The sequence below is a fragment of the Leucopleurus acutus genome (genome assembly GCF_964270905.1).
Source record: "Leucopleurus acutus genome assembly, chromosome: 3".
Lineage (NCBI taxonomy): Eukaryota > Metazoa > Chordata > Mammalia > Artiodactyla > Delphinidae > Leucopleurus > Leucopleurus acutus.
The window spans coordinates 145,628,464-145,647,648 of NC_139145.1; the positions used below are offsets into that span (position 1 = coordinate 145,628,464).

At 36.9% G+C, this 19,185-nt stretch overlaps 1 protein-coding gene across 1 annotated transcript in view; it reads left to right on the top strand.

Moving 5' to 3' along the window:
- Positions 1–419: 419 nt before the first annotated feature.
- Positions 420–19,185, top strand: part of NUP155 (nucleoporin 155) — a 58,827-nt gene continuing 40,061 nt past the window's right edge. The window contains exons 1-9 of the mRNA XM_082835819.1: positions 420–637; positions 3,458–3,595; positions 5,673–5,769; positions 8,428–8,498; positions 12,855–12,947; positions 13,936–14,102; positions 15,917–16,022; positions 16,870–16,943; positions 17,253–17,344. Coding sequence (XP_082691945.1) covers positions 481–637; positions 3,458–3,595; positions 5,673–5,769; positions 8,428–8,498; positions 12,855–12,947; positions 13,936–14,102; positions 15,917–16,022; positions 16,870–16,943; positions 17,253–17,344 — 995 coding nt within the window. The 5' untranslated portion in view covers positions 420–480. The remainder of the gene's footprint in view (positions 638–3,457; positions 3,596–5,672; positions 5,770–8,427; positions 8,499–12,854; positions 12,948–13,935; positions 14,103–15,916; positions 16,023–16,869; positions 16,944–17,252; positions 17,345–19,185) is intronic.

A 19,185-nucleotide genomic window follows, 5' to 3' on the forward strand; every position in this document is an offset into this window, starting at 1 on the left:
TCCAAGCGCGCGCTAAACCCACCAGAACCCGAGCAGCCTGCGCTGCCCCCGCACTAACCGGCTCGCACTTACCCGGACCCCGCTCCCTCCTGCTCCCCACCCCTACCAACCCCGTCCCATCCCTCCCCTTCCCCAGTCCCTCCCCTTTCCCCTTCCTCCCTCCTTCCCTCCCTTCCTCCACTCCCACCACCGATTTCCCCCTCCCGCCCAGTACAACCAGCCTGCCCACTTCGAAGCACCTCCCGCTCACTAGCTCCACCCCCAACGTCCAGCCCCCTCTAACAGCTTCCTCTTACCAGCGCCGAAAAGCTGGCTTCATATTCCCCACCCTATGAACCGGAAGTACGTCATGCGCTGGCGCCGGGGCACTTGTTTGGCGCGCGCGCCCTAAGCTTTGGGGCTGAGCTAGCGTCTTGGGATTTCTCTTATTTCTCCTTGCTTTTTGCCTTTCTCCGGTCGCTGTTGTCTCCGATTTTCGATATGCCGTCTTCTTTGTTGGGCTCGGCAATGCCGGCGTCCACGTCGGCCGCAGCCCTGCAGGAAGCTTTGGAAAATGCGGGGCGGCTCATCGACCGTCAGTTACAAGAAGACCGCATGTACCCGGACCTTTCCGATCTGCTCATGGTGTCTGCCCCAAGTGAGTGATCGTTGCCAAGTTGGTGACTGTTTCTCATCCCAAAGGACTCTCGTCTGACTCCCTAAATAGATCCTTATCCGCAGGGTGAATCGGCGAAGATATCCTGAGATCTGGGACGCTGTTTGCTGCATTTTGAAGGGCGGAAAAGAGCCCATTTTCAATGTTTTTCCTTCTCTCACTTTCTTCATTACAGGCACCTCAGGGGATAGGAATGAGGAGCAAGCCCCCATTTGAAGCAGAAAGAGGCAAAGTTTCCAGCCTTAATGAGCTTCTCATTGCCTCCAAGGGTGTATCGCTAAGACCAGATGAGAAGGATCACCTGATCCAATTCTCATCCTTGTTAATACCTTATATTAATGTTGGAGTAAAATTGAAGAGCATACGAAGTTAATTTGGAAATTTACTATGTTCGCTCAGAGATATGCTTTATTATGTATGGAGTTAGTGTAATATAAAGTCCTTAAAGATGTTAAAAAGAACTACCAGCGGAATGAAGGGAAATCAGCACTGATGATGGGTGAACACGGAGGGTAAAGCAGATTTTTGTGCCAACAAAGAGAGGTGTCCGTAAAATATTCTGTTTATCTGTTTTAAATTAAGGCCAGGCTCCTCAAGGCATATAGAATCACACAAGTTGCTAGAAAAAAAGTGACCCCCTTTGTGAGGTGGAAATTGGAGAAGAGTAAATAAGATAAAAACAAGATTTTTGGTAAGCAAGAACCAAGATAATCTAACCAGGTTAATCTGCAATGTAAACCTAAAAGACAGCTTTGACGATTTATAAAAAGTCATTAATTGACTTATAATCAGAGAAAAGACAGAAACAAAGCGAAGAGTATTTACTCCTGGCAGCTACTTACCAGTGGGCTTGTCTTAAAAGAACTGAGTGGCCTGTTAGCAACTCTCATCCTGAATAGCGCTCTTCCCTTTGTACTCCTTATTTCTGAAAGCAAGGTGTACAAACAGTCCATACATTCTGGTCTTCTCATCATATCTGACCCCAGTCCAACCTATCCACCTTTACACACATCTACCTCTTCAGCCAAATTTCCTTTTCCTCTTCCATCCTATTCTCGACCTCCTTGTTTCAGTTATGCCGAATTTAACAGGTTTCCCATAAGAACCCCCTCTTCAGGATTTCATTTTATATGTACTCTTCATCATTTCTAGAATGTTATTCTTTGCTTGACAAGCTATTCTTCCAGACTCCATTAAATACCACTTTCTCTGTGAAGGCTTTCTCAACCAGAAATAACTCTGGTGAGGTTTATATCCTCACCAGAGTTATTAATTCCATCCTTTGTGTTCCTACTGTAATTTAACATGTGTAATGTTCTATTAAAATTATGTTTTAAGAGTAAATGGAATGTCTGGGATTTGCTTCAAAAAATACATTAGGGAAAAAGTGGATAGTGACTGACATATATGAAACATGACTGGGCATGTTACTGGTAATTTTTGAAGCTGGATACTCAATACATAGGGATTGATTGCATTTGTTCTCTAGTTGTATAAATTTTAAAAATTTTCATAATACATTTAAAAATTTGTTTTATATGTCAGTTTCCCCCAACATCTTTGTACTTTAGAGAGGCTGAAAAGGTGCCTGAGTAAATAATAATAGTAAATAGTCAGAACTAAAACACCTTGCTCAGGACTAGGAAGGACAGGCTGAATAGACCAGCCTGCTCTTGTCCTTAGTGTCTGGGCTTTAGAGGAAGAGAAGGTTGCCAGTTGAGAGCAGTTTATAGAGTAGTCTGATTCTCTCCCACTCCTCCCCCCAATAAAATATTGCTTTTGTGGAATTACAGGCATACCTCATTTTATTGTGGTTTGTTTTATTGCGCTTTGCAGATACTGTTTTTTTTTTTTTTTTTTTTTTTTGCGGTACGCGGGCCTCTCACTGCTGTGGCCTCTCCCGTTGCGGAGCACAGGCTCCGGACGCGCAGGCTCAGCGGCCATGGCTCACGGGCCCAGCCGCTCCGCGGCATGTGGGATCTTCCCAGACCGGGGCACGAACCCGTGTCCCCTGCATCGGCAGGCGGACTCTCAACCACTGCGCCACCAGGGAAGCCCGATACTGTTTTTTTTAACAGTAGATTGGTGGCACCCCTGCCTTGTCAGGTGACAGCATTTTTTAGTAATATTTTTTAAATTAAGGTGTGTACATTGTTTTTTTAAACATAATGCTGTTGCACACTTAGATGTCAGTATAGTGTAAACATAACTTTTACATGCACCGGAAAACCAAAATATTTATGTGACTCGCTTCTGGGCATGTTCATTTTATTGCAGTGGTCTGGAACCAAACCCACAACGTCTCTGAGGTTGCCTTTATTTGTATATTGGTCTGAGGGTGGGGGGTGGATACATAATGGGAAAAGGCATGGATTGTTTTAATCTTTAAATTTTTAAGTGGGAAAGGAAATGCTGTTTTTTCCCCAGTCAGTATTTTGTTTGTCCACAGTTGTTTTTATCTGAGAATAACAAAGCTGTTTTATAATATTTTTCCCATTTCAGATTAGTAAAATAATAGGAAAACACTATAAATTATTGAACTAAACATTTCTTTTCTTATGGAGAAAGTCTTTGTGAAAGATAACCTTCTGTTCAGTGTTGAAACCAGTAATTGCACCCCATCTTAACATTGAAATTTATCAGGCCTCCTTTATGTCAGATCAGAACTACTTTATTCTCTCTATACCTTTAGAACCAGATGCACAATTTTTTTGTAGCTTGCAATACTTCTGTATGCCCATTTGACGTCCAATACATTATTATTTTAAATAAATGCTTTTTATTTTATTTTATTTTTTGTAGATAATCCCACTGTTTCTGGCATGTCAGATATGGATTATCCTCTACAAGGACCTGGTTTGCTGTCAGTACCCAACCTGCCAGAGATCAGTTCCATTCGAAGAGTTCCTCTCCCACCTGAACTTGTTGAACAGTTTGGACGTATCCTATTACTTTGTATTTAACTCTTTAAAAAATTTAAAAATTGGTATTCTCATTATTATAATTCTAGTTTTGTGTTTAATTAGCACATTGTGTATAAGTTCATATAAGGTTTTATTTAAAATACATTTTAAGTATGTGGGTAGTTTGCCATGTGCCTAGAAAATTTCATGTAAAATTGAGTGTTGAAAATTGAGTCACATTTTAATTGTTTGGGGACATTGAGGAGAGTAAATTGTTTATAAGCAACTCTGCATTTTTGAATGATATATGGCAAGGCATTACTTTCCAATTAAGTGCTATACAGGGAAATTTTTTACTACCACTCTTTTTCAGTTCAAAGATCCATGATTTTTGTTTTTATTTTTTCCTGTATGTTAACATTTTAGAACTGGGAACTGGCTCTGAAAATGTTTAAAATAAAACTGCAAGGTATTTTCTCCTGGAAATACCCCCAAAAAAGTTTTTGGTGTGTTTTTACACTTACTGGTGTCTTAGAATTGAAGTTTATAATTTATTGTATTTCTAAGGATTACAGTAAGAATCTGTATCTAAAGGTATAAGAAACTGAAGTATTGATACGATTGCCATCTTCATAGACTGAGAAGTTAGAGGAGTTTTCTTATCCTCTAAAAATAAGATTTTATTTGTTTTTCTTACAGTGTGGCATACCCTATAAAAGGACTATATTTATAGTTCTTTGCTAGGAAGCTTTTATAAAAATCAGTCTGTAACTCTCATAATAAAGACATCAAGATGCTATATAAAAATTTAATCTGACTTTTAAAAGTATGTTAATCTGTTCAGGGTAAAGGGCTTCATATTTCAATACAGTGTGATTTAGAAAACAAAGAAATGAAAAATTAGGGAAAATGCTTGTAAAATAAATAGGAAAACTAGTAAAATCTAATCTATATTTTCATTGTTTCTCTGAGACTTTGTAAAATAGTGTTATTAAATAAATAATACACCTTATCATATACTCTACCTTTGCTTAGTTTCTTAATATTCTTTAATTCTCTGGTAATACTATACTATCTACAAGAGATATTTCTTTAATTCGGAAATTATTTTGTTTTCACAATTGTTTCGTTATCTTATAATTACGTAAATAATTCTTTGTCTATTTTTCAGTTTATACGAGGCTTGTAGATTGTCACCTGGCTGTGACTTTAGCATGCCGACTGTTTTTGTTTTTTGTTTTTTTATAAATTTATTTACTTTTATTTGTGGCTGCGTTCGGTCTTTGTTGCTGAGTGCAGGCTTTCTCTGTTTGTGGCGAGCGCGGGCTTCTCTTGTTGCAGAGCATGGGCTCTAGACTTGCGGGCTTCAGTAGTTGTGGCGCGTGGGCTTCGTTGCTCCATGGCATGTGGGATCTTCCTGGACCAGGGATCGAACCCGTGTCCCCTGCATTGGCAGGCGGATTCTTAATCACTGCACCACCAGGGAAGTCCCTGTTTTTTGGTTTTTTTGGTTTTTTTTAATCACTCTTTTATACCATTGGAAAAACTGGTCCAGTGAAACAGTTTATACTGTTAAAGTCCAATGGTATTACTCAGAATCAATACTTTTTAAAAAAGTTAGTAATGGCAAAAACATTACATTTGTTATTTAGAGTACATTTTAAATGGTCAGATAGCTTTATTTAGAAGTTATAATATTTCTGTCATACACTATGGCTTTCATTAAACTCATTGGAAATAAAGATAATTCATTTGCTCTTTTGATTGAAGAGTGAATAAGTCATGATTTTTTAATCATACATTTTATTTTATTTTATTTTATTTATTTATTGCGGTACGCGGGTCTCTCACTGTTGTGGCCTCTCCCGTTGCGGAGCACGGGCTCCGGACGCGCGCAGGCTCAGCGGCCATGGCTCACGGGCCTAGCCGCTCCATGGCATGTGCAATCTTCCCGGACCGGGGCACGAACCTGTATCCCCTGCATCGGCAGGCGGACTCTCAACCACTGCGCCACCAGGGAAGCCCTAATCATACATTTTAAATCAAAATCTTTTGAAGCAAGTTTAAGAAAAATGAGATTGAAATCTTTCTACCTTACATCCACACTACCTCAGATATGCAGTGTAACTGCATGATGGGCGTGTTCCCTGCTATCAGTAGAGCTTGGCTCACAATCGACAGTGACATATTTATGTGGAACTACGAAGATGGGTATGTATTTATGACTGGTTTGCTTTAGCATGATTAGAATTTAAATTATCTTTATTACAACTAATATTCTACTCATTAAAAGCTGCCTGGTTTATCTTTCATTCTTCTAACATCCAGGTCAGTGCTTCTCAGTATACATACCAACCTGGGGATGGGGTTAAAATGTGGATTATGTTTTAGTCATTAAGGCTCAGGAGTCTGCGTTTGTAACAAGCTCCCAGGTGATGCTGGGGATCTGGGTACCACTCTGAGTAGCAGCAGTCTTATTTCCCAAACTCCTATAATAATGATAGTCTAGCAGTAATTCTTTGAGGGACGGTTTGAGATTTTTAAAGACCTCTGTTTTCCCTGCATATCATGGAGTGGGAGGATGTTAGTTTATTGAAGTATCTTAACAGTTTTGTTGTTATTCTGTGGGCTTGACCTTGTGTAAATTAAATGTGTATAAAAGAGTCTGAGTGAAGGCCCAAGGCATTCTTGCTTAAATAAAGTTTATTGATGTGATGATCTTACTCTTGGCTATTTGGAGAAAAATTTTACCTTCCAGTTCTCCATCATATTATCTTTAGGTGAGGGGTGAGATAACCAGAGGAAGATCCATATTAAGATGTAACTCTTGCTCCTGAGTAGTTAACATACTTGTTAGAAACATACAGTGTCATTGAATCAAAATTGACACTATATGAGAACTTGTAGCTTAAACCATTTTTGTTTGCTGTTCTTTTTTAATTAGAAAATTTCCTAGCTATTTTTATTGTTGAAATGGTATATAGTCATAATAATAGTGATATAAGGTTGTGATTGTTCTTCATGTATCATGAACGTTGCCCCAGTTTGTTATATTACACATAACATATTCATTTTTATACTAAAGAGTAGAACCTGTTCATTTAGGCATTGATCTCTTCAAGAAAACCTAATGCAAGAAAATTACAAAATAGATAAATGCGAGAATAATTTCGTTGAAAAGAGTTTTCACTTTAATGAAGTTTTTATATTTCCATTGACTTCTAACTTATTCATTTAAAAACCACATTGAGCTTATCATGTATCACTTTTTGTGCTTGAACAGTACTGAATAAACATAGTCCCTGCCCACATGGAAAGTGTGGTTCAACCTTATTGTGTGTTCAAACTAAACTCATTTAAAGAAAAATTATTTGAACATTGTCTATTGAAAAAATCAAGGCACAGGTACTGGATATAAATCTTTACTTCCTAAATTCAGTTCTATAAAAACCTTAGCCTTCATTTCAGTTATTCTGATAGCTTTCTATTATAAATCCCAGTTCCATCTGGATGATACAAACGTAATGTTCAGTTCACTTTTCTCGAATCCCCAGGTCTCCCAATATTGTTTTTAGTTCTGGGGGCTGTGTCAGTTGTTGAAGGAGCCTGTGTAATTCCACAGCATTGGGAAAATGGGGAAACCGGGCCCCACGTAGGTTGCCATGTAGGTGTTTTCTGTCCACTTGCGTGGCCCTTTGCAGGACAACCAGTTTTCCTCAAAGTCTGGATCATTTTTTTTTTTCTTGGTATTTATCCTGCTTGCTGTTCTCTGAGCTTATTGGATCTAGGTTTGAAGTCTTTGTTATTTTTGAAAAATTTTCAACCATTGTCTTATTAAAGTATTTGTGCCTTCCTGTTCTCTTCCTTTCTTTTCTGAGATTTGTTATACTTTTGTTAGACTGCTTGATGTTTTCCAACAAATTTTGGATGCTGTGTTTGGATGCTCCACTCTTTTTTCTCTTTTTATTTCAATTTGGACAATTTCTATTGACCTTTAACTTCATGTTTACTGATTCTTTCGTCAAGTCTACTGAAAAGTCCATATAAGATATTCTTTGTGCTGTGCTTTTTATTTCTAACATTTTCACTGGCTTATTTCTAATTATTTTCATTGCTCTGCTGAAATGCCTTAACTGTTTATACATATTGCTCATCTTTTTTATTAGAGCCTATACTATATTGATTATATTTATTTTAAATTTCCTGTCTGATAGTTCAGACATCTGACTCTGCTTCTGTTGATTGCTTTGTTTCTTGACACTGGGGCTTTTTTTTGCTTGCTCTTTTGCTCATGTTTTGTTACTCAAAGCCAGACACCATGTATAGGACAGTGAATACTGCAATAAATACCCTTTATCCTTAGAAGTGGGCACATCTCTTCCTTTGCTAGAGCCTAGCAGGTAGGCCTTTATTGTGAGGGAGTTGACTTTTTCCAACTCGGGAGTTAAGCCGATTGTAGTTTTGTTGTTGCAGTGGTACCTTCAGTGGACCACAGGTTTCAAATTCCTTTAGAAGTATTTTGCACTTAGTGTACAGATTGGGTTGCTGGATTTTTTCTCAGTGTTCCTGTTTCTCCCCCAGCAATAGGCTCTCCCTGTGAGCCTGTGCTTCTGAGAGGGTCCTCTTGCCCCTGCCGCAGCAGCAGACTGTTATTGCTTGAGACTTGCAACCTGGTGGGGGGCATGTTTGGAATGGGGACCAGCATTCCGCTTTTTCCTGGTTTACGCTTAGCCTTAGGTAGGCCTGTGTGCCTGAGTCTTGGAACTAAAACAGTTTTGTTTGCTGATTCATTATATTCTATAGTCTTGAAGAACATTATAAAACTTTTTCCTTTACATGTATAACATGTTTTTCTTCAACTGTTGACAGAGGAGACCTTGCCTATTTTGATGGACTTAATGAGACTATTCTTGCTGTGGGACTTGTGAAACCAAAAGCTGGTAAGAAATAAAAATATAAAGATTAAATTATGTTTGTACATAAGATTCCAAATGTTTTAGGACTAAATGATATTATACTTTAAGTAATTAACTTTCCTATTGAAGTTTTGTTCTAAATTACTTCTAATTAGAAATACAAAAATTGATTAGGAATATTTAACAATTTACTCACCTTATGGTATAAGTGAGTCTGCCTTTAAAATTGTTAAACTACAATTCTTGAATTTTATCTTGCTTTTTGTTAGTCTTTTTTTTTTTACCTCTTCAAGTTTGCATAAGTTTTGTTTTTCTTTTTTTACATCTTTATTGGAGTATAATTGCTTTACAATGGTGTGTTAGTTTCTACTTTATGACAAAGTGAATCATTTATACATATACATATGTTCCCATATCTCCTCCCTCTTGCGTCTCCCTCCCTCCCACCCTCCCTATCCCACCCATCCAGGTGGTCACAAAGCACCGAGCTGATCTCCCTGTGCTATGCGGCTGCTTCCCACTAGCTATCTACTTTACGTTTGGTAGTGTATATATGTCCATGCCACGCTCTCACTTTGTCACAGCTTACCCTTCCCCCTTCACATGTCCTCAAGTCCATTCTCCAGTAGGGTCTGTGTCTTTTTTCCCGTCTTACCCCTAGGTTCTTTGTGACTTTTTTTTTCTTATATTCCATATATATGTGTTAGCATACGGTATTTGTCTTGCTCTTTCTGACTTACTTCACTCTGTATGACAGACTCTAGGTCCATCCACCTCACTACAAATAACTCAATTTCGTTTCTTTTTATGGCTGAGTAATATTCCATTATATATATGTGCCACATCTTCTTTATCCATTCATCCGATGATGGACACTTAGGTTGTTTCCATCTCCTGGCTATTGTGAATAGAGCTGCAATGAACATTTGGGTACATGACTATTTTTGAATTATGGTTTTCTCAGGGTATATGCCCAGTAGTGGGATTGCTGGGTCATATGGTAGTTCTTTTTGTAGTTTTTTAAGTAACCTCCATACTGTTCTCCATAGTGGCTGTACCCATTCACATTCCCACCAGCAGTGCAAGAGTGTTCCCTTTTCTCCACACCCTCTCCAGCATTTATTGTTTCTAGATTTTTTGATGATGGCCATTCTGACCGGTGTGAGATGATATCTCATTGTAGTTTTGATTTGAATTTCTCTAATGATTAATGATGTTGAGCATTCTTTCATGTGTTTGTTGGCAATCTGTATATCTTCTTTGGAGAAATGTCTATTTAGGTCTTCTGCCCATTTTTGGATTGGGTTGTTTGTTTTTTTGTTATTGAGCTGCATGAGTTGCTTATAAATTTTGGAGATTAATCCTTTGTCAGTTGCTTCATTTGCAAATATTTTCTCCCATTCTGAGGGTTGTCTTTTCGTCTTGTTTATGGTTTCCTTTGCTTTGCAAAAGCCTTTAAGTCCCATTTGTTTATTTTTGTTTTTATTTCCATTTCTCTAAGAGGTGGGTCAAAAAGGATCTTGCTGTGATTTATGTCATAGAGTGTTCTGCCTATGTTTTCCTCTAAGAGTTTGATAGTTTCTGGCCTTACGTTTAGGTCTTTAATCCATTTTGAGCTTATTTTTGTGTATGGTGTTAGGGAGTGTTCTAATCTCATACTTTTACATGTACGTGTCCAGTTTTCCCAGCACCACTTATTGAAGAGGCTGTCCTTTCTCCACTGTACATTCCTGCCTCCTTTGTCAAAGATAAGGTGACCATATGTGCGGGGGTTTATCTCTGGGCTTTCTATCCTGTTCCATTGATCTATCTTTCTGTTTTTGTGCCAGTACCATACTGTCTTGATTACTGTAGCTTTGTAGTATAGTCTGAAGTCAGGGAGCCTGATTCCTCCAGCTCCATTTTTTGTTCTCAAGATTGCTTTGGCTATTCGGGGTCTTTTGTGTTACCATACAAATTGTGAAATTTTTTGTTCTAGTTCTGTGAAAAATGCCATTGGTAGTTTGATAGGGATTGCACTGAATCTGTAGATTGCTTTGGGTAGTATAGTCATTTTCACAATGTTGATTCTTCCAATCCAAGAACATGGTATATCTCTCCATCTGTTTGTATCATCTTTAATTTCTTTCATCAGTGTCTTATACTTTTCTGCATACAGGGCTTTTGTCTCCTTAGGTAGGTTTATTCCTAGTTATTTTATTCTTTTTGTTGCAGTGGTAAATAGGAGTGTTTCCTTAATTGCTCTTTCAGATTTTTCATTATTAGTGTATAGGATTGCAAAAGATTTCTGTGCATTACTTTTGTATCCTGCTACTTTACCAAATTCATTGATTAGCTCTAGTAGTTTTCTGGTAGCATCTTTAGGATTCTCTATGTATAGTATCATGTCATCTGCAAACAGCGACAGCTTTACTTTCTCTTTTCCACCTTGGATTCCTTTTATTTCTTTTTCTTCTCTGATTGCTGTGGCTAAAACTTCCCAAATTATGTTGAATAGTAGTGGTGAGATTGGACAGCCTTGTCTTTTTACTGGTCTTAGAGGAAATGGTTTCAGTTTTTTACCATTGAGAATGATGTTGGCTGTGGGTTTGTCATATATGGCCTTTATTATGTTGAGGTAAGTTCCCTCTGTGCCTACTTTCTGGAGAGTTTTGTTTTTTTTTTTGCGATACGCAGGCCTCTCACTGTTGTAGCATCTCCTGTTGCGGAGCACAGGCTCCAGACGTGCAGGGTCAGCGGCCATGGCTCACAGGCCCAGCCGCTCCGCGGCATGTGGTATCTTCCCAGACTGGGGCACGAACCCGTGTCCCCTGCATCGGCAGGCGGACTCTCAACCACTGCGCCACCAGGGAAGCCCAGTGTATGATCCTTGTAACGTGCTGTTGGATTCTGTTTGCTAGTATTTTGTTGAGGATTTTTGCATCTGTGTTCATCAGTTATATTGGCCTGTAGTTTTCTTTTTTTGTGACATCTTTGTCTGGTTTTAGTATCAGGGTGATGGTGGCCTTGTAGAATGAGTTTGGGAGTGTTCCTTCCTCTGCTACATTTTGGAAGAGTTTGAGAAGGATAGGTGTTAGCTCTTCTCTAAATGTTTTATAGAATTCCCCTGTGAAGCCATATGGTCGTGGGCTTTTGTTTGCTGGAAGATTTTTAGTCACAGTCTCAATTTCAGTGCTTATGATTGATATGTTTATATTTTCTGTTTCTTCCAGGCTCAGTCTCGGAAGGTTGTACTTTTCTAAGGATTTGTCCATTTCTTCCAGGTTGTCCATTTTTTTGGCATATAGTTGCTTGTAGTCATCTTTCATGATCCTGTGTATTTCTGCAATGTCAGTTTTTACTTCTCCTTTTTCATTTCTTATTCTGTTGATTTGAATCTTCTCCCTTATTTTCTTGAGTCTGGCTAATGGTTTATCCATTTTGTTTATCTTCTCAAAGAAGCAGCTTTTAGTTTTATTGATCTTTGCTATTGTTTCCTTCATTTCTTTTTCATTTATTTCTGATATGATCTTTATGATTTCTTTCCTTCTGCTAACTTTGGGGGTTTTTTGTTCTTCTTTCTCTAATTGTTTTTGGTATAAGGTTAGGTTGTTTATTTAAGATGTTTCTTGAGGTAGAATTGTATTGCTATAAACTTCCCTCTTAGAACTGCTTTTCCTGTATCGCATAGGTTTTGGGTCATCCTGTTTTCATTGTCATTTGTTTGTAGGTATTTTTTGATTTCCTCTTTGATTTCTTCAGTGATTTCTTGGTTATTTAGTAGTGTATTGTTTAGCCTCCCTGTGTTTGTATTTTTTACAGGTTTTTTTTCCTGTAATTGATATCTAGTCTCATAGCATTGTGCTCGGAAAAGATACTTGATACGATTTCGATTTTCTTAAATTTACCAAGGCTTGATTTGTGACCCAAGATATGATCTCTCCTGGAGAATGTTCCAAGAGCACTTGAGAAGAAAGTGTATTCTGTTGTTTTTGGATGGAATGTCCTATAAATATCAATTAAGTCCATCTTGTTTAATGTGTCATTTAAAGCTTGTGTTTCCTTATTTATTTTCTTTTTTGAATCCGTTCATTGGTGAAAGTGGGGTGTTAAAGTCCCCTTCTATGATTGTTGTAACACTAATTCTAAATGTCATTAAATATTGAAGTGTTTGTGTCTAAGATTTGGGTTTTTTGTTTGTTTGGCTGGTTTTTTTACTATTATCTACTTATTTAAATGATCATAAGTGGTAACGTTTTAGCATCAACATTAAATTAGCTTTACACTTTTCATATGCTGGTTAACCCACAGCTCATATTAAAGGTAACCATATTCTGTTAATGCTTAAATGATGGGTGTTTTCCAGAAAATAGTGCCTAACTCTTGTTTACTTTATCTTAGGCATATTTCAACCTCACGTACGACATCTTCTGGTTTTGGCAACCCCTGTGGATATAGTGATTCTTGGACTCAGTTATACTAATTTGCAAACAGGTAGAGCAACCCACATGTTGTGGGGGCTTTGGGGGTTTGTTTTTTTGGCCACACCCTGCATGGTATGTGGAACTTCCCTGACCAGGGATGGAACCCGCACCCCCTGCAGTGGAAGCGCAGAGTCTTAACCACTGGACCACCAGGGAAGTCCCCACATGTTGTGTTTTTTAAAATAAAATATGTTGCCCAGTTGAATATTATAATTGAAAACTAATCTTTTTCACTAAGTTAACTTTCTGGTCTATTTGCTCATAGGAAAATATTTCCCTGTAGGTATGGTATCTTTCAGGTTAATAACTCCACCAGAAATTATTTTGGATTTATTTACCATATCAGTGTACATTTCTTAAATGTCCAATATAAAGGAAGGGTAGTAGAAGAGAAATAGTTGCCCCAGTGATTTTTAAATAATACCTTCAATTTCTTCATTTTTAATTTTTTGAATGGCCATTTTAACATATGGAACATTGAAATGTATATTATTCTTTCCTTTAAAGTAAGAAGCCATCAATTAATTTGTTACAAGCACATTCAGTGGTTTCTTTTGCATTCTACCAGTGTTTTTGGTAAAATAATGTTGAATTTCAGAGCCTCAAATTGATGATTATTGGGGTGGGGTGGGGGGGAAAAAAGAAAAAATTAATGATTATTACTACCATATCCCTAGGCTTTTTTCCATAATTTAATGCTTTGGGTTAGTTTTTTTATTTGATGTTTTACTATGTTATATATATATGTGCTATATATTTTACATATGTTATATATACATACTGTAGGTTCTATTTAACATGAATTATAAAACTGTTCATATCAGACTTTTTATAGTAATTTTGAAATTACAAAGTTACTTTTTATAGTAACTTTGAAATTTTTGAGCATATCATGAACTCAGTAAGAATATCAGTTCTGAAGATAATACAGTGATTGTTTTAAAACTTTTAAAAAGCTCTTAAAGTGATTCCTATATTCTTTCTTTTAAAAAAAATAGGTTCTGGAGTTCTCAATGACAGTATGTGTGGTGGAATGCAGTTACTTCCAGATCCTTTATATTCTCTTCCTACTGATAATACTTACCTTTTAACAATAACTTCCACTGATAATGGCAGAATTTTCTTGGCTGGAAAGGATGGCTGTTTATATGAAGTAGCATACCAAGTAAGTCTGGCATTTGTAAACATTTTCATTTTCCTCCCTCTTGATGGAGTAAGAATAGATAAGCTTTTGTCTTTTCTTTTTAATTAATTTTTTTATTGGAGGATAGTTGATTTACAGTGTTGTGTTAGTTTCTGATAAGCTTTAGTCTTTATCTTCTAATTATATAGCACGTTAATATATTCTTATGGAAAGTAGTCAAACATGCAGTTAAAGTTGTAGTCCTTCATGACTACACCATACCTGTAAAACCCAGTCCTCCCCGCAAAGGTAACAGCCATTATCAGTTCTGTATATGTCCTTGTAGAATATGATGCATACATTTCTAAATACCTATAAATGTCTTTAAATATCTATAGATAATATATATGTATTTATTTGTGTGTATACATGTATACGAATACATAGTATACTTCTGTGTATATGTTTTTACTTGTATTATTGCTTAAGTTTTGTTTCATATTGGCTTTTTTTCCTTTTTCTGCCTTTTTTTTCCCCCCACGCCGTGTGGCTTGTGGGATCTTAGTTCCCCGACCAGGGATTGAAACTGGGCCAAGGCAGTGAAAGTGGCGAGCCCTAACCAATGGACCACCAGGAAATTCCCATAATTGGCTTTTTTCATTTAACTGTGCCTTGAAAGTCTTTCCTTGTCAGTATCTGGTAGATAGATATGTGTTATGTTTTGTGATTGCTGCATGATTGTCCATAAAATGGATGTATTGATACATGATTGAACAATTCCTTTCTTGATAGACTTCTAGGTTTTTATTATACCTTTCAGAAATGATGGTGTGATAAGTGTTCTTTTACAAGCCTCCTTGTGCACATGTGTAGAAGTTTTCTAGTGTGGAGACTTAGAATTCTAATAGTTGTATTATAGTATATGTGTATTGAAAACTGAATTTTCTATTTTCATTTTGCCCTCTTAAGAGTTTTAGACTCATAGCAGGCATCTTTGATTGTATCCCTTTCCTCTCCCTCCTCACTCTCACTAACCCTGGTATTTTATAACTTATTAATTTTGACCAGTCAGATAGAAGACAATTGTTTTTTATTACTAGTTGGGTTGAGCATCTTTTCATGTATTTATTGGTCATTTGTGTTTACTCTGAAATGTCTTTGTATCCTTTGCTCCATTATTTTTTCCCCCTTACTGTATTGTTGCCTTTATCATAAGGTAAACAGTAGGAAACTGATAAGACAAGTATTCTCATAGGCACACAGCTAATTAGTGGCAGAGATAGGATTAGAACTGAGGTTAGCATTTTTATGTTATATTGTATCTCTTCCTTACCCAATTTCTCTTGGTTTTGTTAACTACAAAAAGAAGATTTTGTTGTAGATTTAAGTATGGCAAAACTCGATCATTGAGGGGCAGACTGTAGATTATGATGGTGGTGGCTACTATTTTTTAAATTTCCTTTTAGCAGTAGTGGGAAGAGATAAAAATACCTCTATCCTATGTACTTTTGACACTTATAAACTACGCTTATTATTTCCCTTACTGCTTTCAAATAGGAGTTTTTAAGATAATTAAAATGAGTTCACTAACATAGCATTGCTGAGGTTGCTGGAATAGACATAGCTGATTTCATTGAGAGCAGTGATTTGATTTTCGTTAAATACATTTTCTATTTTTAATTACAGGACTGAACTCAGTACTTCTCAGTACTTATTTTTGAGTAGTATGTCTTACTTTACAATTATTGATATTTTACTAAGATTTGAGAATCTTTATAAACATGAGTATATTATAGTTGCTATGATGGAGGTACCTACATTTACAAGTCTTATGTCTTTCAATTTTTTCTTTGAAGGCAGAAGCAGGCTGGTTTAGCCAGAGGTGTAGGAAAATAAACCACTCAAAGAGTGCACTTTCTTTCCTTGTTCCTTCGTTACTACAGTTCACATTCTCAGAAGATGGTGAGTAGAAAACAAATTTGGCAAACAAAAAATTTTAACAAATCACTGACCTAACATTTTCTTCAGAAATTCTCATTCTTAATTGAAACAGTTTCTTACTAAACAGTATTTGTTATATATTCATATCATCTTTTAAAGGGAGAAGGGATGATAAAACAGATAGCATGAGTTTTATTCCCAAGTTCCTATAAATGTAGCACCATAGAACATGTGTCTACAATAGCTATATATACTTAAACCACCCGTGTCTGTGTTTGTGAGAGAGTTAGACATTCAGACATTTAATACATGTTTTGCCTGGTCTGAAAGAAATTCCCAGCATAAAATGAATATATCTGAGTTTTTAATTGAGAGATTTAGGCAGGTGAAGTAATTTTTAAATGCTTCAGTAAAGTAAGATAAATATATCTAAAAATGTTAATATGACTGGATTTTTAAATTATTTTCTTTTACACAATGAATTATTAAACTAAACTGGAAGTTTCTTGAAGGAATGGACCAGGTATAATTATTTTATGTGTTTCTAGCATATAGTAAGCATTCATTAAATGTTGAATGTAGGAATAATTTGGAACTTGTTTTTGGTTTGGCTTAAAATTAATTTAAAGGACAGAATAACTTATTCGTGATGCTCTTAACCCAGTCACAGTATTTGATGTTTGCTTTTTTTCGCGTGCTGTCTGACCTGAATGCTTCTTGGCTTTGTCCTTGTGCAGCTACCCTAAGACTTAGCTACAAAACAAAAGAAAAGCCCTGAATGTAAATCAGCAATTTTAATTGGTTGTAAGTGGCTACTGTGTTTGATTTGTTAACCTCCGTTTTTTTTCTTCCTCTGTCTTATTTTTAGATCCTATTGTTCAAATTGCAATTGATAATTCAAGAAATATTTTATATACACGATCGGAGAAAGGAGTAATACAGGTAAGTATTAATATTATACCACCATATAAGAGGGGAAGAATATCCCTGTTTTTAAGGAACAAGGTTTAGTCACTCTTGGGCTTTTCCTATGAACTGTGTGCTTTAAAAAAAAAAAAAAACCCACTGCTTAAGGCCCCCTTTTTATGAAATTGTTAATCTCTGAATGTTTTCATACCTATATGAAGTACCAAAATTAAAGGATCCCTAAAAAGGAAAAGTTTACTTAATAAAAATTTATTTAAAAGGTTATTTTATAAAGTGTATACAGTTTATAATCATGTTTAAGTGGGTATGATTTTTTATTCACAGGTGTATGATTTGGGCCATGATGGACAAGGAATGAACAGAGTTGCCTCAGTGTCACAGAATTCTATTGTTTCTGCTGCTGGAAACATTGCTAGGTAATATGTAATTTATTCTCAGGCATTTCATTTGCAGGCATAATTATATTATTTATATGCAGTATACTAAAATTATTCCCTCCTCGAAATATCTCCAGAAAGTAAGAAATGTTGAAGGAGGTGACATCATAGGTTATGTTTGAAACAGTTGCTAGCTATGCTTCCTTTTATTCTTATGTTGGATGGTTTGAAACATAAGGCAGACTGGTTTTCCAGTGTAAAGGACAGCTTGACCTGTGATTTTCCCTGGAGTTTGAAATTATGCTCTAAGTGGTCTGTGCAGGCATTATAGGTATTATGACTAGGAAACTGCAAGTCTCAAAGTTTCCCCTTTTTTAACTACTCCACCCTTTTAACAGGTCTACATGGTAGTTTCATTGGTCTGATAATGGACACAAGTACATTTCGGGAAATACAGAATTTCACAGTTGTATTAGCCTCACTGTATTCTTGAGGAAACTAAAACTAAGGATGTTATGATTTGCCTGAGGTCTAACTCCTAAGTAAGTGCTGAGATCCAACCTAAAAGCCAAGTTTTCAGACACTATACACTATTTGCATATGTCACAAGTGACTTAGCTGCAGAAACTCTCTTCACCTAACAAAGACCTCAGATTTTCAATTTCTGTTTTCTGTGTGCCTGGGTCACTGCTACAATCAGATATCCTAGTGATAGCATGTTTTCCTTGGTCTTCAATGACCAAAAAATTCTCAAGGCAGGCAATTTGAAACAAAATTTCCTTTTACTTCTTCTAATTTTGGGGGGAAAGATTTTTTCAGATCCACAGAAAAATGAAAAGAATAGCATGATAAAATCTGATATACCCTTTATCTAAATTCACCAGTTGTTAACATTTTGCCTTATTTGCTCACTCTTAAGACCTATTTGAAAGTAAGTTGCAGACATGACTTTCACCCTTAAATCCTTCAGCTTCCATCTCCTAAGCTCTTATATACTACATTATCATTACCGCACCTAAAAAATTAATAATTTTATAATGTTATCCTAATTATATAGTCCATATTAAAATTACTCAGTACTCCTCCAGATCTTTCATAGCTGTTTTTCTTTACATTTTTCTCCACGTTCAGCCAGAGCACATGAGCTACATTGGTCATTAGTCTCTTTAATATAAAACGGACCTCTTACTGCCTTTTTCAAATGTTGACATTTAGTGGGGAGGGGCAGGAGAGTTATTTGTAGAATATCCCATTTTCTGAATTTTTTTTCCTTATCTATAGATTCAGGGTAATATTGTTTTTTGTTTATTTATTTATTTGGTTTTGCCAGGTCTTAGTTGTGGCTCCAGAGCTCCTTAGTTGCAGCAAGAGGCCTCCTTAGCTGTGGCATGAGAACTCATAGTTGCAGCATGCATGTGGGATCTAGTTCCCTGACCAGGGATCAAATCCAGGCCCACAGCTTTGGGAGCACAGAGTCTTATCCACTGCACCACTAGGGAAGTCCCAGGATAATATTTTTTTTAGCCAATATCACATACATGATGCGAACTTCTTACAGTATTACATTAAGAGGCACATAGTACCAGTTTTCCTATTATGAACACTTGGTTAAGGTGGTATTCACCAGATCTCACCATTATGAAGGTTCATTTCCCCCCCCTTTTTTTGCGGTACACAGGCCTCTCACTGTTGTGGCCTCTCCCGTTGCGGAGCACGGGCTCCGGACGCGCAGGCTCAGCGGCCATGGCTCACGGGCCCAGCCGCTCCGCGGCACGTGGGATCTTCCCGGACCGGGGCACGAACCCGTGTCCCCTGCATCGGCAGGCGGACTCTCAACCACTGCGCCGCCAGGGAAGCCCTCCCCCTTTTTAATTAGTGAT